The sequence below is a fragment of the Pelobates fuscus genome, chromosome 4 (assembly GCF_036172605.1).
Source record: "Pelobates fuscus isolate aPelFus1 chromosome 4, aPelFus1.pri, whole genome shotgun sequence".
Lineage (NCBI taxonomy): Eukaryota > Metazoa > Chordata > Amphibia > Anura > Pelobatidae > Pelobates > Pelobates fuscus.
The window spans coordinates 368,674,907-368,699,177 of NC_086320.1; the positions used below are offsets into that span (position 1 = coordinate 368,674,907).

Sequence of the window (24,271 nt, forward strand, 5' to 3'; positions counted from 1 at the left end):
CACGCCTCCTTTGAGTTTCAGTGATGACTATTTAGGGAGACAGGAATATTGGATACTTTTTCCAAATGTATTGAAAGTTCCATGCTAGTGAGAAGGATGCCGTGTGACTTTAATATGATATAAAAAGTACAATTGTTTTTAAATGTTGTAAACAGGATATGTGCACTGTCTCTGGACTCTGTCATCAGAGCATCTAATGTTATTTAGATAGAGTTTCATGTTACAGATCCTGTAATATCCAATTTAATTCACATTATAGTAACATACAGATTTATTGCGGAATTTGGGTCGCTTATTTAACAATAAAATCATTCCACGATCCATAGCTACTACACCTTATTACAGTGGTTATAGTGTTAGAAACCTGCTGCAGAGAAGGCTTATTTTACATTTATTTTCTTGATTTTCAGCTTCATTTCAGGAGCCTGAACTTTAACTCTCTTCCCACTGACGACATAGGTAGGAAGTCAAGTTTCCCTATTCAGCAGTTCAAGTATTTGAACAGCGAGCACACAGCTGCTGAAATCAGTCTTCTTCAAGTACAGGAGTGCATACCTCCCAGCTGTCCCAGATTCAGCAGGACAGTCCTGAATTTGGGCCTCTGTCCTACTTTCCTGGATTTGTTCTGGTGTTTTGCTTATGGCGACACCTGAAACGAGTCGAAAATGGTTAAAGTGCAGGAGACAAAAGACAAAATTGTGTTGCGTAAACTGTTAAAGGCATAATGTATTGATAAAAGGTTAGACGTCCAGCACATTTGCTGTGTTCAATATGTGATGCATGCGCAGTTCTTTTCACCGCACTCTGCATACAGGCAGCCCTAACTGGGGCTCCGCAGTCAGCCTCACGTGCTTAAATACCAAGCTGCAGTTGTTATGGTGCTTGCTGTATCATTATAACCATTGTGAGCCAGAGGAGTTGAAATATTTCCCACGTGTTGAAATGATACATCCAAATAATTTTGCGATCTTATTCTCCATCCACTAGTTGCTAATTAAGCAATTAGTGTTTCGTTCCAATTAATAACATTGTATATGGTGCATCACATAAATATTTTCCCGTCTCAGTACATCTGGTCAGTTTTGTGATCACCAAACTTCAGGCTGGCTGAGAATCATGGGAAATGTAGTCCACAAACATCTGGGAAGGTTAGATATTACCGGTGTAGATTACGGCATTTTAGTATTATCTACACTTTGTCTAATGCGCAATTTAATGTTTTACTGGATTTTACAAAATAGCCATTAAGTTACAATGGCAGATAAAAACGTTCTATTTTCTACAAAACAGGTTTATTTACGATTCCTGATAAATGCATCTCTGGCTGTCCTTGACAGACCAGTAGCCGTCATTGCTTGGCACAGAAGCAGAAAGTGTTAACATGACCGACTAGTCTCTGTGTACATGTAACTAGATCTCCCAGATACATTTTTGGCAAGATGATGGCTCTGCTGCCTTTAATATCCTGAGATACTCGAGATCTCCTTTACTACTTGTTGTAGTTCTGCGCTCTGCAGTGGGAATTTGACAGCAGAGCAAGAATCGATCCCAAACTATTGCCGAAACCCCAGTAAGAGGCTGAAATACATCACTTTAAAGGCTCTTTCTAATTCAGGCCTATGGAAATACCAAGCCAGTTTGCAGGATTTTTCAGATCTGTAAGTTACTGATTGCATCAGAGTTTGTCCCTTGGAGTGGAGAGTATCCGTTTTATGGGGTTATTTTGATCTTCTGTCTGCCTGCCTATCTGTCCTGGCTCTATCTGATCATCTATTTGTCTGTTCTGGCTTGCTTGTCCATCTGCCTGTCTGTCCTTGCTCACTTTGTCTGTATGCCTGTCTGTCCTTGCTCACTTTGTCTGTCAGCCTGTCTGTCCTTGATCACTTTGTCTGCTTGTTTGTCCTTGCTCACTTTGTCTTTCTGCCTGTCCGTCAGTCCATCCACCCATCCATCCTGGGTCTGCCTGTTTGTCCATCAGTCCATCCACCCATCCATCCTCACTCTGCCTGTCCGTCCTTCAGTCCACCCGCCTATCCATCTTAGGTCTGTCTGCCTGTCCGTCTGTCCATCCAAGCTCTGTCTATCCATCTGTCCTTCCATTAATCGGTCGATCTGTCTTTCTGTCTTGAAATGTGTGGAAATAGTAATTTTATCTCAATTTACTACAAAGAAACGTGGCCCTCGGAAGATGAATGGCATATTTACAGTTACCATGTAAATTCTGGTACCAATTAGTCTTTTGTGATGAATTAAACATATACTCGGTTTCACATTAACTTGTTGGTCACAATGTATTTATTCAGTTTGTATGCCCAATAATTGCCCATTGTTCCGCATAATATGTAATCTCTCTTTGAATAATAATAACATTGTTCTGAAGCTTTTTAAGAGTGTTTGTGGTTGTTACTAGGAATAAATACTGTACGTGCCCTGTACTGGGTCCATATAGATATACTAGCGGGGCCGGGGTCCATAGTGTCACAGGGGGTATATGTGAATGTGTACCAGCAGAGCTGATCATTGTATTAGGAGTATGATGGAGGCCTATTCTATAAAGCCATTAACCCTGTGAGGCCGGCTAATCATGGTTGGACATAAGTTGGATTATACGATTAATGTATCCTGTGGGAGAGCTGTCCCAGAACAGGATGTTTATTGCTTCGGAACATGTTTGGTTTATACCAGCGATGGCTAACCTTTGGCATTCCAGCTGTTGTAAATTGGATTTCTCATGATGCTTAGCCAGCCAGATGGTCAGCATAATCAACACCAGCCAGAATTCCTATCCTTTCCCATAACCATCCCTTACTGATATATCAGTGATACGGGCATACCTAATGTAACATCTAATCTGTAACATCCTGCTAGAATGAAAGGTGTATCACTTTATCCATGGAGGGATTATCGGTATCAAAGAAAAACACTTGAGTCTGTAGCTTGTAGAAGTGATATATCTGCCTTAATTAAGGCAGGGAGAGCTTGATAAAATATGATTGTTGTCGCTGTGTCGCTATGTTATCAAAGAAAAGGCCTACTTTTTAAAGGGGGCACAGCCATCAATGAGGGTCTCAAGTGGGCAATTTTGGTTATATAATTTATTTTGGTTCAATAAAACATGTTTAAAGGAGAATCTGGGATCTGATTCCGAGAATGGAGCAATCGGTAGGAACAGGAAAAATAAATATATATATATATATATAGTCTGGGTGTCCCAGCACGGGTCATTATTATGGAAGGGGTATGCACTAAAAGGTGAGTTTTCAGAAATTCCAAGTGAACTCAAACATAGTTTTACATATTAGACCAAACTAAACAAACCAAGAACATTGCTATCTTGACCAAAAAAGTTAATCTCACTTTGAGTTCACATTGAATTTCTTATTATTCACACGGTGGTGGACTGCCCTCCCTGTGTAACAGTTAAGATTGCTTTGCTTTCAAACCTGATGCAACAATGCTATACATAATAACCTGATGCAATGCATGAACACATTGCTTAATTCAAGGTCAACAAGCTACTCCACAGCTGCAGTTTCATTTGAAGTCCAATCCTCATTTGCCTTTTTCTGGTTTAGAATATTGGAATTTGCAGTACCATCACAGAGCATGCTTGTTGGTCCCAGGCATCTTTTAATGAAGGCTTAATATTTGTCTGAGTGGAAAACAAAAGGAATCTTGGTTAGAGTAACTTTTCCTATCTTGCACCAACTCAAAAACAAAACAAAAACGATAACTTCTTCCTGATTCTCGAGACCGACATAACACCCTCTCACATGAGGGCGGAATGGAGGTTGGAACGGGCTGAGAGAAGGAGATGGGTGGCACCGAGGGATGTTCAAGTGAGTAACTCTTTTAAATGAAGTAGTCATGGTGATTGGAGTAAGCCTTTCATTTTCCTGGGAATTTGTTAGAATTTACTTAGAATCACAAAATATTCCACCAAAGTCCAATCAAGATGTAATTGGTGTGTGTGTCCGCCCTCCCCACCCCCATTTTGCTATAGCATGATGGAGATTATTTGGACGATTTAAACAAAATAGAAATTTTCCAAATCAGCAAATTTGCCCTAAATGTTATAAATTATGTTTTCAATTTGTCACAATTCACTATACCATGCGTAGACAACCTTCAGCACTTCAGATGTTGTTGACTTAGCATTCTGGGAGATGTTGGCCACAATATCTGGAGTGCCGAAGGTTGCATACCCCAGCACTATACACAGAATATTTTTTGTATTTTACAGAGCATGGTGGGAATCAGGGCACATTGAAAATAAGTCAACGTTACTCGATTGGTAGTGTACCGTTCGGAGGTTAACATTGTCCTCTTGACTGAGAAGCCCAGTTTGTGGCCATACCAGGTCACGTTTTGTTGACATTGATGCAGCCCTTCACAAATCTTTTCGGGTTAACTGGTGTCTCTTTGCCCAACTTGAGCTAATGGGGTAGATAAGGACTTTAGAACCTTGTAGAGATACTCCCCCCTATCCATCAGATTTATATTAAAAAAGACTGCCCCAGCTCGATGCAATCACTGGCTCTTGCCAAGCCAACCAAATCAACATCCTGTTTCTTCCTATTTGCCCATATGACGGTTAGCATGACGGTTAGCATGTAATTAAACTTGTACAGGTTGGAGAGGTTGAAGATATTATTTGGAGGGGAGGTGGAGAAATACATGGTATCCCAGAATATTTTGGTAGACAGGACTCGTCTCTCTTTCCAAGTCATAATGTTGGAAATCGTACAAATCACCTTAAAATAGTGCAACCCTGTTTAGATTCCTATTTTGCAATTTTACTGTGTGGTTTGAATTTTTTCGAGTGAAAATAAAAACATTCTAAATGGTAGAATTATGGCAAGCCCCAGAGAACGCAGATAGCTGCATTTTTACATAAGCAACCTTGAATAAGCTGAGCGTTTGTCCCTGAAATATTGTATTTACTGAAACTCTTTGGGAACAAGATAATACGCAGCCTTTAAATTCCCGCTCCACACTGCATTCTATGGGCATATTATATAAAAAGCACACTCCATAATGTATTACTGAAATTTTAACACATTTTAGAATTTTTCTCTCCTTTTTATTCTAACGTGCCCCTATTGTAGGCCCCCGTGGTAAATATGAGCGAAGAAGGCCTTAAAAATCTTTCTTTATTGTATTATTACCTTTTGAACTTTTGTTCAAAAAAATAGACAAAATCACTTTTTTTTTTATAAACCTGTGTTGTGTTTGCAATTGTTCGATATCCATGAGAGCAAATTATTTTTGTGTATTTTTTTGAACAAAAGATCAGAAGGTTAAACAACAAAGATAATTTTTTACAGCGTTCTTTGCTCATATTTACCAAGGGTGCCAATATAGGTAGAGGGCACTGTGTACCACAAGAAAGCTGTTCTGCATGTTTCTAAAGGAAACTAGAGTTCTGGGCTGGCTAATGGCACCCTGAGGACTCTGCAAGAGACAAAGTTTTACTTCTGGCACTTCATACTGAAACACTGCACATAGAGACTGCAGCCACCATGAACACTTCAAGTCACTGAATTGGCCATGGTTCTCAGAGTAACCCTCTAAATAAATCTAGAAATCTTTCCCTATGTCTCTGGTGGCTGGTGAAGTTTAAAGATGTGGGGCACTACCTGCCTGTCATCCCTGCTCACATTCCTTGACGGAGGGGAGCAGGAAAGACAGCAGACTGCGCGTGGTCAGTCTGCCCCAATGGTAGGTTTACCCCTATAGAGCCTGGCCAGGCTGACTGACAGACAGGCCCCTCAAGCAGACCATGCAAAGAGGGCTGCTGAAGCGCTCTGGACTTTGTACTAGTGCCCAGTCAACTCTTGCATTTTGAAATATGTTTGCAGATTTCAAAATGCGGGACAGCTCCCTGGAATCCATTTTTACTGAGACAGTACCCCAAAAATGGAGGACTGTCCCAGCAAATTCTGGACTTTTTCAACTCATGTACTCAACTCCTGACCCAAAGACTTTTACATACCTCCCATAATTTAAACAACCGTTGAAGGATATTCTGTTTGAGCAAGGCTATTCCACAACCTTTTCCGGATTTCTTCACCTACTTAACCATTTTAAAACTGAAAAAAAAACCTATTATCTATCTATCTATCTATCTATCTATCTAGTTAATACATTGCTAAACACAAATACACACATCAGTCAAGCCAAAGCTGGTATGTACTCTTCAAGTAACACAACTCTGTTGGTATATATATACATACATTGACGTTGTGGCAGGCTTATGCAATGTATGATCATATAATGTAACTAAATCCCCATTATTATTTTTTTGCCTAGATTAGGTGTTTTTAAAAAAACTTTTAAAAACTAATAAAATCTGTCAACATTGAAGTTGCTGTTTAGCAGATAGGAGAGTGCGCTGGATCTTGTGTATTGTTTATTGTATAATATGGCCCCCAGCAGCACCCCATTTAAGCATGTTCAGGTGACTGCAACCATCCCCCATGTTTTATATATATATATATATACAGTATATAAAATTCATGTAATAACATATATTAAAATATATTAAATATATATTTTATATAATGTAATAATTGAAATCTATGTTAATTGTGTCAAGGTCATATTATTGTCTGCAATTATTATTCAATTATAATATGCAATTATTATCCAATATGCAATTAATTTACAAGTTAAAAATCTCCGCAAAACTAAGAATATGAATGTAGAGTTTTGTTGATTGCGTCGCTGTGAAAGTGGGATTTAGAATACTTTGTTATCACAGTGGTGTGTTTAGTATTCCTGGATATAGAAATGACATTAATTGTAAACACTTCCTTGAGCTTGCATTAAACTTTCTACCTTGGTTATCATTGAACTCGACGCCAGGCGTAACAGAGGCCAAAGAGCAACAATTAAAGACAAAGACACCATTACAGGCTGTCATTGTGGGGATAGCGGAGCAGTGAGAAGGCGAACCTGGGACTCCCAGATTGTCAGAAGCTTCAGGCTAGAAGAGTATGATTAGATTAACTTTGCAGGCTAAAAATAAGTGAGATCCAAATGAAAATGTAATACTTCTGCTTTCAGGGTGTGTTTTTTTCTGATGTAGCTCTTTTCTACAGACTGTTACTGATCATGTTTCAAATTGTAGGCGGTGTGAGAGGCTGGTTACATTTTTGTCTTATAATATATTTCTTTGCTATTTTTATTTCCTTATCTTCATGATAAGCTAAGAAGTGACGGTTTGCAATAATGGATACACAGTTTAAAGCCCAACTTAGGCTTTTGGTAAACTTGTAAAAACTAGTAAACAGTGCACACCGAGCGTCAGTGTACCAGAGGATCATGGTACCGTACTTGTAAATCTATTTGCATGAAATGCCCTGCCTTGTGCCTTTACAAAAAAACAGCTTTGTTATCTTAATGTAGTTTTATTAATTAAAATATACTAAATCATAGTACTGTCATCATAGCTCAAATAAACGAATAACCAACATAAAAGTAATAGGACAGTTCCTTTTAAAATACCGTAACATTGGCCCCAAAACATTGTACTCTTCATTGTGCTTAATTAATATAGTATTTCCTATATTTTTCCAAATATTGTGCTCCTTTGCTGCAGTGCTTTGATGATTGGAGACAGAATGATTGTGTAAAGAGCAGTTCATTAGGTAGAATCCATAGCTTGCTTTGCATTCAATGTGGGGCTTCTCTCGCATCTATCCAATCGCTGTATGGTTTTTCCTAACAATGAGTCATATTTCTGCATTTTTTTGCCAAATATTCTGTCTAAGCATGAGCGTGAAATTTGATCTCAATCTTTAAAGAGACAGTACTTGGAATTGGTGCCCTTATCCCTAAAAGTAACGCGAGAGTCTATTCAAACTATTCGATTAAATTATTGATGTAACACTGAACACCGTACTAAGGTATCCCAAACACTATAACCACTTCCATGAGATGAAGCTGTTAAAGAGCCTGGAGTGTCCCTTTAAACACTTGTGTAAACATGATTGCCAGATTATGTACACACATTAACAAAATTGCAAATGTAATTCTTTATTGCAAACAAATTTACATTCTAACTACATTCAGCACAGGGCGCCACAACGTTAGGAGATTGTAACCTCATTTGAGCAGGTCCTTCTTCAGCTCTTGTCTCCGTTATATCCTGTATGTAAATGACTTGTTGTCACGTATCCCCATTCTATAATTATAAAGCACTACGGAATATGTATAAAAGCTAATAATGCTTATAATATGAGCCTTTGAATGCTGAATAGAGAGACTAGCTCTTTGTAGACGGTGCTTTTGGCCTGCCCTTTTTTTTCAACTTGTTCCCCCTTTTACATCAACGGTGCTGATGCGTGCACGCCACCTACATCTTGGGTCATCTGTGTGGCAATTGTATTGTGGCATCTATTGTGGCTACTTCTCTTCCTGTCCACTTTGTGAGCAGAGGAGAAGCCAAAAAATGAAGATGGTGAGCAGACCGGTGAGCTACAAAATCTGTCTCTCAGACCTTTCTATTATGTTTTTTCAGCTGTAAGGTGAATTTTTTTCAGTTTTTTCAATATATGTGTCTGTGAGTGTTTTGGGGTCTCTGAAGACTGTGCCTATGGGTGCATTTGTGAATGTGTGCTTGTCTGTGTTAGTATGTCTGTATAAATGTGCCTATGAGTGTATGTATGTGACTGTGGTGTTTGTATGAGTGAGTGTATAGGTGTGTGCTTGCATGTATGTGTGGGGACCTTTGAACTGTATGTATAAATTTTATACATATAATTATATATATTGAATGTATTGGCGTGGTGGAACGGTACCTGGGGATTAGGTGGCCCTGAGAGTGGCACAAAAAAGGGTTCTGTGTGTGCATTTTTCAGTTTACGTATGTGTGTAACTTTGTTTCTGTGCCTGTCATTGTGTGTGTGCATGTGTTTGTCTGTGTATGTATATGCATGTGAAGAGGCTAAATCAGCAGACTAGGTGTGGGAGTATGTGTCTGACTGATAAACACAAAAAACCCTGACAATATTTTTGCAACAGCCTTTTTCAAACATTGGGAACCTTTTTTGTGTTTACTTGGTATCTGCGAATACTATTTTTGGACTGTTTGGGGTATGTATTGTATATGCAGTGATATGTTCAGAGATATTTGGGTTGGATTAAATGTATCTAGTAAGATTTGGATAGCAAGTATGTTCTCATTCTCTATTGCCACATATGTCTATTTGTTCAAAATGTTACTGTTTGTGTATATTACTTTTATACATACCCAATAATTTTGAATTTATTTATAATACATTTTGGCTTTTTGTAGTTTTATTTACGAAACACGGAATTGAGGCAACGTCAAAGAAATTTAAAGTTTCTGGTCACAATGGTTGAGCTGTAAAAACTGCTGAAATTGACAATTGTCTTTGCAATTCACATATTTTTGCCTAAAATTCACAATTATTTTGTCAGTTCTCTGCTATTCCTACTTTAGTTAAAAAAAAAAAAACTTTATTGGTTTAAAACGTCTTCTAGGATTTAATTTGTTAACTGTTATGGCCTACAAAAACATTCTTGAAAAAGATATGGATTCTACAATCTCAGAGGTTATCTAAAGGCTGCAAAGTTATGTCCTTATATAAATCTTTCTTTATGAAGTTTGTTTTACATTTTTGTTTTGCTACACAAGTATTTAGCTGAAGGCCATTTAGTGCAACATGTCTTTATCCGAACATTCTTGCTCGTTATTTTTACAATTAGTAACAGCATCAGCTGTGAAGAGATTAGCAGTCGAGGAGAGAAAATCGTACAAATCGGGACTTGATTGAAACAAACCCAAAAAATTATGAGTGAGACCCCAGTTGTCCTAAATAAACCATGAATGGATCATTGAGACAGTTTTACAGTTGGAGAAGGACATTGAAATCATTTATGTTCCTGAAAAAGAAAGTCACTTAATTTGGTGTTCGACATTAACATGATTACAATTACTATTCTTCTGTAATCTAATCTAGGTAGTTCAAATGATATAATGTGTTGTTTAAGGGAAACCAGTCTTGTATATAATATTAAAGGAATTGTAAAAATAAAAAATCTAAAATAATAAATAAATAAAAATATTGTCCTTATTTACCTTGCTTTCACACACACAGAGAGAGGAAGAGAGAGAGCGAGATAGGTAGATCGATAGATAGATAGATTATATGATCTGATTATATGATAAATGCTGTATAGATATTATCTCTGTGCAGCCTGGAGGCCCTAATATAGAGCAGAACAGGCACGTACCTTGACCCGGTCTGCCTGAGATTAGTTGAAGTGTACAAGTATGTCACAATAAAGACCTCCCCTTAACTCTTACATTACCTACCTCACTAACCTACACATTAACCCCCACACAATACCAGGCCTCCCAGTCGTAACAATTTTTTGGCTTCTGTCCTGTCGTTCCCACTTCTTTCCCCTCGTGTCCTGCCTTTAGAACCCTGTAGAACACACTGACACAGCACTCCCTGCACGGCCCTGCCTTGATGCACACCATGCGGACCTGTCAATTCTACAGGCAGACCCACCCCCTTTCCAGGATGGCCCACCCCCTTTTACTCCTCCCACCAGCCGCCCTCTTCACATGATGTTGAAGTTGGGAGTTATGCAATACACTATACATTAACTCCTACCTTACCTAAACCTAAAAATATCATGTCAAATAAAAGATATATAATGGGAATATAATGCTGTCTTGAGGTTCCAGAGATTGTTTTATAACCCCCCCCCCCCCCCCGACCTTTGGTTTCATGGTTTATTAAAGGGTTTATCATGGTGTTATTTTCCCATAATACACAGTTTTGTTTATGTTAAACTTCTCCATGTAGTAAATTAACTCACATAACAACCAAAAATAATAAGTGGATAAAACAGGCGCTCACAAATGTTTAGCATTAAAAAACAGTGAAACACAAATTAGGTGTATATCCCATTAAAGTGCTAAATATTTTGTGCAAAACAGAGCAAAACTTTCTTGTGCAAATGATCAAGTTGCACGAATAACAGTGTGACTTTCTATAAATGTAAAGTGCAAATCAGTAGTAAATAGCAATCAATAAAGAAGAAAAAGAGAAAGAGGTTATAGTATTGGACTAGCCAGCACCAGTACCCAGGGATGTATTTACCACAAGGCAAACAAGGCGTTTGCCTAAGGCGGAACTTTCAGGGGGGGGCGCCAAAAAATGCCACCCCAAGCTCCCAGACAAATGCCTTGTTTGCCTCGTGTTCTGGGGGTGAGTGAGTGTAGCTGTCAGTGTGCGTCTGTGAGTGAGAATGGGTGTGCCCGTGAGTGTGTGTCAGTGTGTGTATGTAATTTTGCGTGTACCTGTCAGTGAGTGGTCAGTGTGTCTGTCAGTGAAAGTATGTGTTGGTTAAACAGTGTGTGCCAATGACTGTGTATCTGTCAGTGAGTGTATATCAGTGCATGTATCAATGAGGGCATGTGTCAGTCGAAAAAATGGCCTTGACACGAATTGGGGGGGCAGATTTAGATTTTGGGGTGCCCGAATTTAGTCATGCCTAGGGCAGCACAAATCCAAAATACACCACTGCCAGTACCTCAGGGAAAAGGTTACAGGAGGTATTCAGGGACATAACCCCGGACAAATGTATGAAAATTACGAAAGAATGGGGTGGGAGACCACTCACTCAAGGTGGGTGGAACCCACTCACATTCAAAGAAACCTCCTAAAGTTAAAATTAGCTATAAATGATATAAACCTTTATTGAGCCGAAAAATAAACAAAATAAACTGAAAATACTAAGTCACTGCAAACCCAACTTGTGTATAGGAAGGGGGGCGGGGCCGACCGCCATGCTGGCAAGTCGCACAAGAGAACAGCTCCTGCAACTTTGCCCTATTTTAGCAAGAAAAACACGGTTAAATACCTGCCAAAAGACTGGTAACGGCAACCCAGTGTAAGCAGACACCCTGGTCCTGAGGAGAGGCTTGCTGCAAAGTTATAGTCCTTTGGCAGGGCGCTTCTCCGTCTCCCACGATGGGGAGCGCTCAGGCGGTGAGTGGAGTGGACGGCCGCTGGCCCGCTATCCTGCCCACCAGTGGCACGAACGACACACGAGGCTAGGGGGGTCGGGCCCCGTTCCCCCCCCCCCTCTTGGCCGGTGGGGGTTATCCTGGTCCCCACCCTTGGCCCGCCAGCCAACAGGAACACCCGCGCTCCAGGCCGTGACTGAGCTCCATAACCCGGAGGCCGCAGCTAAAATGGCGGAGACTGCAAGCTGACTCACCCAAGTAAACGGGAAGACAAACGCACCTGCCTCACACTGGCGGCAAACTGTCATGAAACAGGAGGAAACCGACAGGAACCTGCCCAGACCCACTCCGGACCAAGCCAAATGGTGACGGAGAAGCCAAAAAACGCATGGCTCCAATGCAAGTGGCATCGCAAGCAAACGGCAGAGACAGACATCAACGAGCTGCCACTCAAACGAAACTGAGTAAACTTACAGAGTGGGTCCCCGAAGAGAGTGACAGAGCCCCAGCAACAAAGCCCAGCACACAGATCCTCTCAGAGCACCACGAGGAAGCAGACCCATACGGACTGAAAACCCGCAGCTGCAAAATCACCCAGACAACAACATGGCTGCAGGGACCTAACTCCCAGCTGAGGCAGGCACAGCATTAAATCGCAAGTACACCAGAAGGGAAATATCACTCAGCCACTTACCTGGACTAAACCTAACACGGCAATCCCCAAGCGTTTGTTCTTCTGCAGCCACTACACTTCACAATCCTGCCTCACGGTACACAGACACTGACTTTCATCAGGCTGGCGGGGGGTTAACCTGGGGTGGACAAACCTATGCATGTTTGAAGCTTTTATCTATTGATATATTAATATAACCAGCGTGATCCTTTGCTTTAGTTGAATTAGCCTTATTGTTGACAACATCACCTTCTCTAGGGAAATCACATAAGACCTAGCTTGAATGTAATTTCATGTCTTAGCACTAGTCTCAAGTGAATAGCGTTGAACACCAGCAATAACTGTATTAATCATAGACTAGTTACTGTACTGCTTAAACCTGTTTACTATTCTCTATTATAAAAACTGTGCATGTTACTTATATGTCCCGCATGTTATGCAAGGAAAGTGGCTGAGGAATGTCTTTGGGGCACCTCAGGTCTTTATGTACTATCTATATATGCACTGCAAAAATAAAAAAAATTATAAACTTGTGTATAGGAAGTGATTAAGTGAAAACACAGTGATACATCTTTAAAAGCCAGGGTGGATCTGTCCTAGATACCACCGTTTAGTATACAGGGTCCAATGTAGCAAATAGTGGTAATCCTTGAAGGGATCAGATGGAAATATAAAGTTTTAATGGTATATTAGTTATTTATGTCTGGGGAATATGCAGATCATAAAAAATCTGCAGGTACCACAATTGTGTACTAGAGGTCCACGAGTACACATTAATTATCCTAAATCTATTAGTAAAAGAGTGGATACTTCAGGAGTATAAATATAGTGGTATGTTCAAGGTCTGCATATAAAACAGACTGTATAGGATGCGAATAGGAGTAACAACTAACAAGGTTAGAATTAACCAAACTTTGTTGCCAATCTATTTAGAAAAATTATTAGGAGATGGACAACGTATCAAGATCATAAAAGCAGAGGGGAGATGAGAAAAGATCAGCATCCATATGCTCAGGTTGCTAGATTTGAATCATAAATAAATGATTCAATCATAAATATATGCAACCAATGTTGCCTCAGTGGTCATGTCCATTTCTAAATAGCTGGTATATATACTGCTAGATGATGGGTATTGGGCTATAAAATGAAACAGTTATGCCGATGCATTCACGTTGATTGAGTTTTTTCTTTTTATTTACCTGGGTACCTGTCATGTCAGGTAACGCCTGTACAACCTTCACTTAGGTGTAAACTCACCACGAAGAAAAAACACAACTCACTCAGGATTGCACGGGTCACCAACCTTGTGTAACATTTATTCCGGGCAGGTTGCCCAACACCTTCTGCAGGTAGCGCAAGCCTATACTACACTCGCACCTTAATAATCACAGACCTACTCACATGTTCAAAATGTGTTGGAGTAACAACCAAAATGTGCTACTTGCCAGGTTAAACTTGTTTTACGCATGAAATAAATAAAATAAAAAAAGAGACAAATAACTCAGCAAAGTATTTAATCTCCTGTGCTAAAACCATAGCACTGCGTACTACCCTTAACACTGCCTTTCCCTCTCTGTAACGCATTTCACATTGTCTCAATAAAATAAAGAACTAAAAAAAAAAAGAACGCTTTATATAAGAATCATCGAGTTTGTATGTTTGTTTTGCGCACCAACTTTTTGGGTCGATTTAAATAAACCCACAGGTTGATTTATTTGAACAATTAGCCAGCAACAGAGTCTGGCAAGCTCTCTGTATACATGAGATTGTTACAATGTTACACTTGGACTTTTCATTGGTGTTACTGAGCAGGAAGTTGGTAGGAGAATCAAAACACTATTTGTGCCAGGTGCTATCATGGCATGCCGCCAGGGAACAGCCAGTGTTTGTTACCAACAGGACAAAGTTCAAGATTCCAATACCAACTCCTGGCTTCCAGTCCAGTCCTTAATACATGCTATCAGCTTTTTACACAGTGTAGTGGATTTAGATTTTGCCATATTATAACATCTTAAAGGGAACCCAGCCCCCTAAATTCCAAATGCAGTTTCTTATTTCAGATTATTGGCTCATATAGCAATGCAAAACTCAACCAAATTAAGGGAAAACCTAAAATGCTGTGCAAAAATGACTTATTATTCCACTAAATCTCCCTATGTCACTAGTTTTGGTGGATGGACCTCTCTTGCTCCTGTTTACCTGCATTCTTTTCATAAAAGGTTGTAAACTCCCACCACCCATTGTGTGATGTCACAGAACATAGCAATAACATGTATGAGCCATCTTGCAGATTCCCAGGGGAGCGCCTTTTCAGCAGGAGTGCACTTGTATGTCCAAAAATATCTTCATTCACATAAAGCATGAATGAAAGCTAACTGAATCTGCACTGTGTTTTTTATTAACTGTAATAGTAATTACTGACATATTTTGCAAAGACCCCTAAAAGTGACATCTCTATTTAGCGCCCAGTGGGTCGCAGTGTGCAGTAAAACCGTAGGTTTACTTACCTGAAACGGTCCCTTCCTGGCCATCTTTTTGCCCTCCATTATTGGCGGCGTGCTGGCAGCATTTTAATATGCCGTTCTTGGTGCAAGAACACCATGGTGCATCAAAGATAATGCAGTTTGCATCACTAGTATCACGATTACATCCTCTCCATGTGCTATGCACAACAAAAATCACCTTTCCAGGAATAGGAGAAGTGCTACTCGGCGGTCCTATGCCATAAGACCGGGCTTTTGCAAAATGCCAGTGGACACCAGCTGCTGCTGATCCACACTGTTATGTGGCCCCACGTCTGTTCACGATGGTAGCGACGTCAACGTGTGGATGACGTCACACAGAGGGCGCACGCGAACCTTTTGGGGTCAAAGGCCGGATACGGACAATCGGATTCACAAAATGGATATTTAAACTCACTCGTTTTCTTCAGATCATTGCCCTGTTGTGGTTTCCCTTTGCTGGTTATCCGGGAGAGTGTTCCTGATTGTATTTCTTTGGTTATTGACTTTGGCTTTGTTCTGACTTCCCTGAATTCTGGTATCCATGACTATTGGCTATTGCTTGCAACTGTGTTTCGTTCTGTATTTCTGACCTCTGCTTGTATTTCAACTATTCTCTGGTACGTTAAGTCCGGCCATTCTAAGGTCCGGTTAGACGTTATGCTTATTCCTAAGTGTGATACTAATACTGTGTGTTGGATCAATTGTAATCCTGACATCTAGCCTGTCTTCTCGAGCCGAACAATCCTGACTTCCTTTTGTCTCAGCCATGTGCATGCCAAAGTCGGCGCGTGTAATGTCCCACAAATCTCTGGGAGTTGTAGATCAATAGTCAGTTTTCAACTACAGAAAGAAAAACAATTAAACTACAACTTATAGAAAATCAATAGCGTCACACACACACCGGATGCTAAAAGTGAAACACAGCAGATTCAAAGACAAAGGAAGAAACCATGTGTTATGGAGCAAAACTTATAATTTTATTTTTTGAACTTTAAAGGTTAATAATAACTTTTTGGGACATAAAGGGATAGGGATGTATGCTCTCTTTATCGATTCATTTTATTTCACTGTAAGTCTTTTAGGTAACATGTTTAACATTAATTTTATTTGCTTTTGTTAAAGGATCACTATAGTGTCAGGAAAACAAAGCGGTTTTCCTGACACTACAGTACCCTGAGGGTGCCTCCACCCTCAGGGTCCCCCTCCCTTGGCGCTGAAGGGGTTAAAACCTTAATCCAGCGCCGGGCTCCCTCGGCGCTGGTGACCTCTCCTCCCCGTCCGACGTCAGCTCCCCCGTCCAACGTCACTGGAGCCGAATGCGCATGCGTGGCAAATGCCGCGCGCGCATTCAAAGTGTCCGTAAGAAAGCATCCTATGGACACTCTGCACGATGGAGGCGAAATTCGCCTCCAGCGTCGCAGATGCGCCTCTAATGGCTTTCCGGAAGACAGCCACTAGAGGCTGGATTATCCCCAAATGTAAACCTAGCAGTTTCTCTGAAACTGTTATGTTTACATCTGAAAGGTTAACGCCTGAGGGACCTGGCACCTACACCACTTCATTGAGCTGAAGTGGTCTGGGTGACTATAGTGTCCCTTTAATAAACTTTATCAGCTTTTTACACCGTGCAGTGGATTTGTATTTGTTTAAAAACTTTTTTTTTCTGTGCTTTTTATTGCAGCTCTATTTTCTGTTTGTTTTTTTTAGAGCACTGCTGGAGGGATTTTCATATGGGCAAAAATGCCCAGTAAAAGCATTACTCAGTGTGAGTGCCTGTAATGGCCGACTCACTCTGTGCTCAGTTTGGACTTTCTCTGGTGGAATAAGTGGGGCACCTTGGACAGGGGTGCAGGGGCCAAAACTGTGACTGGCGTGCAGATTTTTCAACGCTTCACAAGTATGGTGAACAGGGACAATCTGGCACTGGAACCCTCTGCTAAAATCTTCAGGAGAAGAAAGAGGGACACTTTTATTTTAGGTAATAGCTGGAGGTATGACCAAAAGGTGCGGCTACTTTGGGGCACTGTAAATGTCTTTATATCTTGCCAATAGACACTTATATAACTGATTCATAGTTATACCACTATTTGGAGCTCATGGAAGATGGGTGCGATTGTTTCTCCTAATTTGGCAATTGTTTCTCCTAATGTGGGCACTAGGAAAGTGCCGGAATGTAGAAAAGGCAGGCATAGAATTTGTAACAGAACATAATAAATTGTCTGTAGAAAAATTCAATACCAGGAACCAGAAATAATAGAGTAAACAATAACATAAATGCATACAAACAAACAAATAGAACAAGCCAAAACAAATGAACAGATGAAAAAGCAATAAGGCAAGCGACAAGGATCACATTTAACCACCAGATATGGTAAGAAAAACAGAATACAGTTACACGAAGGCAGATTAGACTGAATAGGGACTAAAAACTCAGCAGGCACAGTGTGCAGATACAGTATCTGGCAATACAAGGAAGGAGATTTCAAAGTTCCAAGACAGGTTTTTTGTGCAGACAGACTGACCGGAGACAAGCAAGTGCGAACAAAGGCAAAAGACGCAGACTTACAATAACTAAAACGGTTAACAAAGAAATAGAATTAAAAGTAACAGTAACTCTATAACATGACATGTAAACCAAGACAAGCAAACATAAAAGGATGGACATGAAAGCAGTTACAGATCAGTCAGCACGCCGGAGGAAGACGGAGTTTAAATATCGGTATAATGACAGAACCTGATCCAACTGTCTATTTACGAGAATTCTTGTGTCTGTAAACAGGAAGTAGTCAGCATAGCTTGCCGGTTAAAGATATTCTTTTTTTTTTTTTGTAAATTCTTTATTATGACGATCAGGTGAGTACAGAATCACAAATATTCATACACCACAACAGTGTACATGCGATTGGTCTGTTCGTAGAATTACATTGAAAATAAGCATTGGTGTCTTCTGATCATCCAACATACAGCAAGCGTCATATGGCTGTTAATCAATCAGTAAAGCGTAGGCAATTTGAGCAAGTTAAACAATTTAACGACTATAGATAGATGCATCGTTAAGAGCTAAAACAGTTCCAGTAACATCAATAACCAATCAAGCAAGTTTAAACAAGGGGATATCTCGGAGCCCCCATTCCGCAATCCTTCCAAGTGATCTGGCATATAGACCTAATAGCCAAGGGAGTAGGTAATAGCTTCAGTCTCAAACATGGTTAGATGTGACATATATGGCTGAGAGAACCTGCGCATCCCCAGTTGAGTGTAGCTTCAAAGATATGTAGGTATTTGTTGTTGAGCTAAGTGTGTTGTGTTGCAGGCGAAATTGTGAGTTCCAAGCACATACAATGCACCACTAAGGGCGCCACCCCCAAATCCGCACCTTAATCTGGGATCTCCTGAAGATGGAAATTCTAGTAGTCACCCGTACTACAGAAGTGGTTTGGGTGTGTCTGTCTACTTCGGTAGTCCGTCAGTCAGACGTCTGATGAGGTGCCTTGGAGTGTCGTAGGGCGTATGTTATGTTCCTATCCTCTTGTCGGTCTAGTATGTCATACTTTGGGGTCACTGCTCAGTACGGTCAGTTCCCTAGTTGTCTCTTTAGTCAGCATTTGGTGATGGCACTGGTACGCCTCCCTGGGATCTACTGCATATGTCGCCTATAGCTCGCGCATCCTCACAGTCGGGTACCCCCGATCAGGGCCGGCCTTAGGCATTTGGGCGCCCTGTGCAAAAAATCTTCACAGCGCCCCCCCCTCCCCCCTCCCCCACTCCTTACCCCTTCCCACACACCCTGTCACACGCACACACACACACAGGCAGACAGCCACACACACACACAGGCAGACAGCCACACACACAGCCACACACAAACACACAGGCAGACAGCCAAACACACAGAGGCAAACAGCCACACACACACACAGACAAACAGTCAAACACACACAGACAAACAGTCAAACACACACTGTCAGACAGCCACACACACACAGTCACACACAGACAGACACACACACACGCAGACAGTCACACACACACGCGTAGACAGTCACACACACACACGCGCAGACAGTGACACACACACACACGCGCAGACAGTCACACACACACACACACGCGCAGACAGTCACACACACGCGCAGACAGTCACACACACACACACACGCGCAGACAGTCTCACACACACACGCGCAGACAGTCTCACACACACACACAAACATAGGCAAACAGTCACACACACACAGGCAGACAGCCACACACACACAGTCAGACACACACACTCACTAACAGACAAACACACTCACAGACACACACTAACAGACACACACACACTAACAGACACACACTAACATACACAGACACACACTAACATACACAGACACACACTAACATACACACACACACTAACAGACACAGACACACACTAACATACACAGACACACACTAACATACACACACACACACTAACAGACACAGACACACACTAACATACACACACACACACACACACTAACAGACACACACACTCACCCACATTAACACATTTTTTTAAATTTATTTAGACACCCCCCCAGCCTCCTTACCTTTGGGGATGCTGGGGGTTGGGGGGGTCTCTTCCTCCCTGGTGGTCCAGTGGCTGCTGGGCTGGGCGGGCGGGCGGTTGGCGAGGGAGCACTTCCTCTGAGCTGTTTGCTCAGCTCCCTCGCGCGCCGCAGAGTGAGGATGGGAGCCGGAATATGCCGTCATATTCCGGCTCCCAGCCTCACTCTGCGGCGCGCGAGGGAGCTGAGCATACAGCTCAGAGGAAGTGCTCCCTCGCCAGCCGCCCGCCAGCGCCGCCCGACCGCCCAGCAGCCCGGCATGTCTGTTAGCCGCAAGGCTAACAAGACATTTGCCTTGGGCATTTGGGGGCGGCTTTTTTTGCCGCCCCCTGGAAAATGCCACCCAAGGCAAATGCCTTGTTAGCATTGCGGCTAACAGACATGCCGTGTGAGCTATGCGGCCGCAGGGCGCCCCCTGCACCATGGCGCCCACAGCTTGCACACCCCTAAGGCCGGCCCTGCCCCCGATCCGACCTCCTTGGGCCCAGTCCGAGCCGCCGCCACTGTGTCCCAGAAATTGGTCGCGTGTTTCTGGGTAGAAACCTTGTACGTTGCGAAAAAGAGAAAGAGAGGGGGAGTGGGGGGGACAGATGTGAGGGGGGGGGGGAAGGAGGGTTGGGTTTATAGGAGGCACCATACGTCAGCGCGCGCCCGGGCATCCCTGGACCGTATAAAATAGTGTGCTTTATGGTCTTCCTGCTCCCGGTCGTGAGAGGTATACATACCACGGGGTCCAGGCTTCGACATGTTTGTTGCTCCTTCCGAGCAGTTCCGCATATCGCGCCTCAGCCGTGTGTATGTCCTCTACCCTCTGAAGCCAGTCTGTCACAGTCGGTGGTTGAGTTTGTTTCCATTTAGCAGGTATGGATGCTTTGGCCGCATTAAGTAGGTGTCGGATTATCGATCTCTTGTATTGGGCTATTGAGCCTTCCGTGTGATGGAGTAGGGCCATTTCTATGTTGAAGTCAGGTAGGTCTCCCAGTATGACTGTCATTTCCCGTTGTATGTCCTCCCAAAACGGCTTAATCTTTGCGCAATCCCACCAGATGTGTCTTATTGTGCCTGTGTGGGTTTCACATCTCCAACAAGTGTCTGTAGATCCCGGGAATATTCTATGTAGTAGGGATGGAGTCCTGTACCAGTGGGAGAGTAGCTTGAAGTTGACCTCCTGGTAGTTGGTACTAATGGAGCTCTTGTGTTGCAAAATCAATATCTGTTCCCATTGTGTGTCAGTGAACGTCCTATCCGTCAGCTCTTCCCATCTTCTCTTGAACGCCGTGTTCCGTGTGCGGTCTCCCGTTATTAGCTGTTGGTAGATGACTGAGACTCTGCCATCGGCAGCGGAGCCGGTAATGCAGGAGCGTTCAAACCACGTCTGTTCTCTATGTAACGCTACCCTGTTAGGGAGGTTGTAATAAAAATGTCGTAGTTGTGCGTAATGAAATCTGTGCATTAGTGTCGGTTGTGGTATTCCACTCCATTCCCGAAGGTTCCGTAGTCCCGCGTTACTTAGGACCTTGAATATCGGGACAAAGTCTCTATTTCCCTCTATTGGCCAGGAAGAACGATGTAGTCCTCCGCCTATCTCCGAATTATGGGTTATCGGTATCAGGGGGCTCGGCTGTGGGGAGATATGTTGGTTTCGTCTCAGGTGAGACCATGTCTTTAACGTTTGAGTGACGGGTGATTCAGCGCCCAGCTTGGATGTTACGTCCGCCGAGTTATGCCATGTGAGTCTGTGGAGGGCTTTGTTCATGCCTTCTCTATTCAATGCTACCCACAGTTTGTTATCAGATGCCACATGCCAGTCCCTGATCCGCTGCAGTACCGTGGCATGGAAGTATTTGCGGATATCTGGTAAAGCCAGGCCCCCCCAGTTCTTGGGTAGGCATAGGGTTAAAGATATTCTACAGATTGTCAAATGGTACTTAGGGCTTAAACATAATATAGGCTTTTATCAACTGTTTTAAATCTTCTTAAAACAATAGCTTTCAGCTGAGTTTGTATTTATTGTAACCTTTTGATGTTGTTCACTAAACAGAGAAACTGCGTTGAGTGGGATTAATCAGTGCAGTGCTCACTTTATAACTGGGGGTCAATCAGTTGCTCATAGGTGTCAGGCTGATGCATCCCAACCTGTGGACACGCCCCTGAGGATCCTGCATCCTGAATGCTGGGGATATTTTTAAATGATTCTGTTACAGTGTCAGTGCTTAATCAAGGTTAACAATGTATGTAGAGTGGCAATCTTGGTTCCTCATGCTACAGATGCCAACGTCCAATCCCACATAATAAGAAATAAGAACATGCATAGTCTTCCAGTCATTTTTGTCAAAGTCTGTACCACAGACACATTGTATACACAAAATATATGACGCCATGCTCCTACTGGAATTTAAGAGGGAATAAATATCTGAAAAGTGTAATAATTAAATATTTGATTATATTGAATATATTTCTGTTTTTATTATTATATGCGTCTTATTATTAATGTCTTATTTTTCTCATTAAATACCTATTCATCTTCATAGAGGTTGAAATTTATTATAATTTCTGCTTCTTACAGGTAGAGACAAATGATATTAAAATATCAAAATCTATCAATCATCCTAGACATATTTCAATTTTACTTGATTTCATTATTTTTGTAAAGGCAGGTTTTGTGTGGAAAAAAAATAGCAACAAATAAAAAATAATGAAGAAAAGAAGAGGATACAATTATAAAAAATCACTTGAACGTATTTTTTTATTCATGTTTTTTGGATACATAGAATATAATTTGTGTAGCCAAAAGAACTCTCTTTGCGTTAGATTTTTTTCAAAATCTTTCCCTCTTTTCAGTTTATTTACCTCTGCTATTAGTTTTATTTGTAGTTGAGCAATGCTGTTTCTTGCTTCTAAAAATAGTTTCGGCACTGGTAAATCTACTTTAGCCATTCGTATAATCGAGATATGTTTAACAACGCTTTCTTTACATTTTTGAGTCGTCAACATCAGCATTGACATTTTAATTTAGAAATGTCAAAAGTTGAACTACCAGTCATATAGCTGCTTATCTTATATGTATTCCCCATGCATTGATAACAGAAGCATATTTCTTGCTATTTCACTTACATGACTCCAGGACTTTCCAAATGTAATAATTAGTTACAGGCATCCTTAACTTGTACTAACTCATAGTCCAAAAACAATACTATATACTCTCACTGTCATAGTGAATTTAATATTTGGATTCTTATAATTCTACAAAAAATAGATTTAGCTCCTCCATCATAACACCTGATATCACCAACATATCATCAATCAGATTAAATCACTGTAACATATTCTGGATGTTAATAAATTATTGTTTACTCTAATGTAGACATTATTATGTTGGCATATGTGGGTGCAAAGTTGGAGCCCATCAGTGTACCACACATATGTATAAAATATGAATATTGAAGTATCACACCTATATTAACAATATCTTCCAACCAAAAAAGAAACAAGGTAAACTGATATAGAAATACTAAACTTATGGAACAAAGTATAAGGGAAATACCAAGCCAGAGACTTAGCCAAGGACAGGTACACTGAAATACTGGAATCAGGGACAGAGTCAGTATCAAATCAGGCCAGGTCTGGTACCCATGAACAAACACAATACAAGGGACAAGGCAAAATCATGGTGAGGAACAAGTAAAGGTCTGGTACGAAATGCACACAGGAACAAAGTAATGCATTTAAGGGCCAGGAAACCACGTGTCTGGGGTTCCTATGGGTTAATAAAGGCCTGAATCCTTTGCGCCAATGTAGTATCACGGTTGCATTTGGGGCGCATCAGCCAGTACACCAAGATCGAAAAATTATAAAATGAGCAAAGGTCGCAGCTTGGTCTCATCTAATATTACTTCTGGGTAGAAGTAAGAGAATGTGATCTTGTAATAATAATAATTTGTTTTGACACGATCTCAGTTGAAGACACTCGATACTCATTTTGACTCAATAATACATTACGTGTGAGTTGCTTCCCTGCGGTCCAGAGGGAACAGGGCTGGCCAGGAACAGGTAAAGGGCATGAGTCATGATAGATGCTTTGGGCTGCTCTACTTCAGTGAGGATTCCTGTTTACAGATTCTGGGAGGAAGTGATCTGAGATCACTTCCTCTAAGTGCTGCAATGCCTAAGTTGAGGATTGTCCATCACCACCTGAAATCACCGCTTGGTTTGCACTAGCAAATATCACCACTAATACTCCTGATAGGCCGGAGCCCGTTTGGCATTGGCAGTCTTGAGTGCCATGCAAAGACATCTTGAGTGCCTTGTGTGGGACATATGCCATAGGTTGCTGACCCCTGCTCTATAAACTCTCAAAACTGTAGCTCTAATTGAAGGTCTAACCGCTGACAAATTAAGCTGAAATTTACAAAGTACACATCTTATCATAACAAAACGTGAAAGTCTGCTCCCCATACATGTGATTCAAGCTGAAATAAGGCAGATG

The 24,271-nt window shown here is 41.4% G+C and overlaps 1 protein-coding gene across 2 annotated transcripts in view; it reads left to right on the forward strand.

Moving 5' to 3' along the window:
• The window catches only part of PRKAG2 (protein kinase AMP-activated non-catalytic subunit gamma 2), a 282,862-nt gene that overhangs the window by 57,760 nt on the left and 200,831 nt on the right, over nt 1-24,271 (forward strand). The window contains exon 1 of one of the 2 annotated variants that reach the window (XM_063452704.1): nt 1,508-1,658. The exons of the other annotated variant lie outside the window; for it this stretch is intronic. Coding sequence (XP_063308774.1) covers nt 1,620-1,658 — 39 coding nt within the window. The 5' untranslated portion in view covers nt 1,508-1,619. Of the gene's footprint in view, nt 1-1,507; nt 1,659-24,271 lie in introns of those variants that run through there. 2 annotated transcript variants of the gene reach the window in all.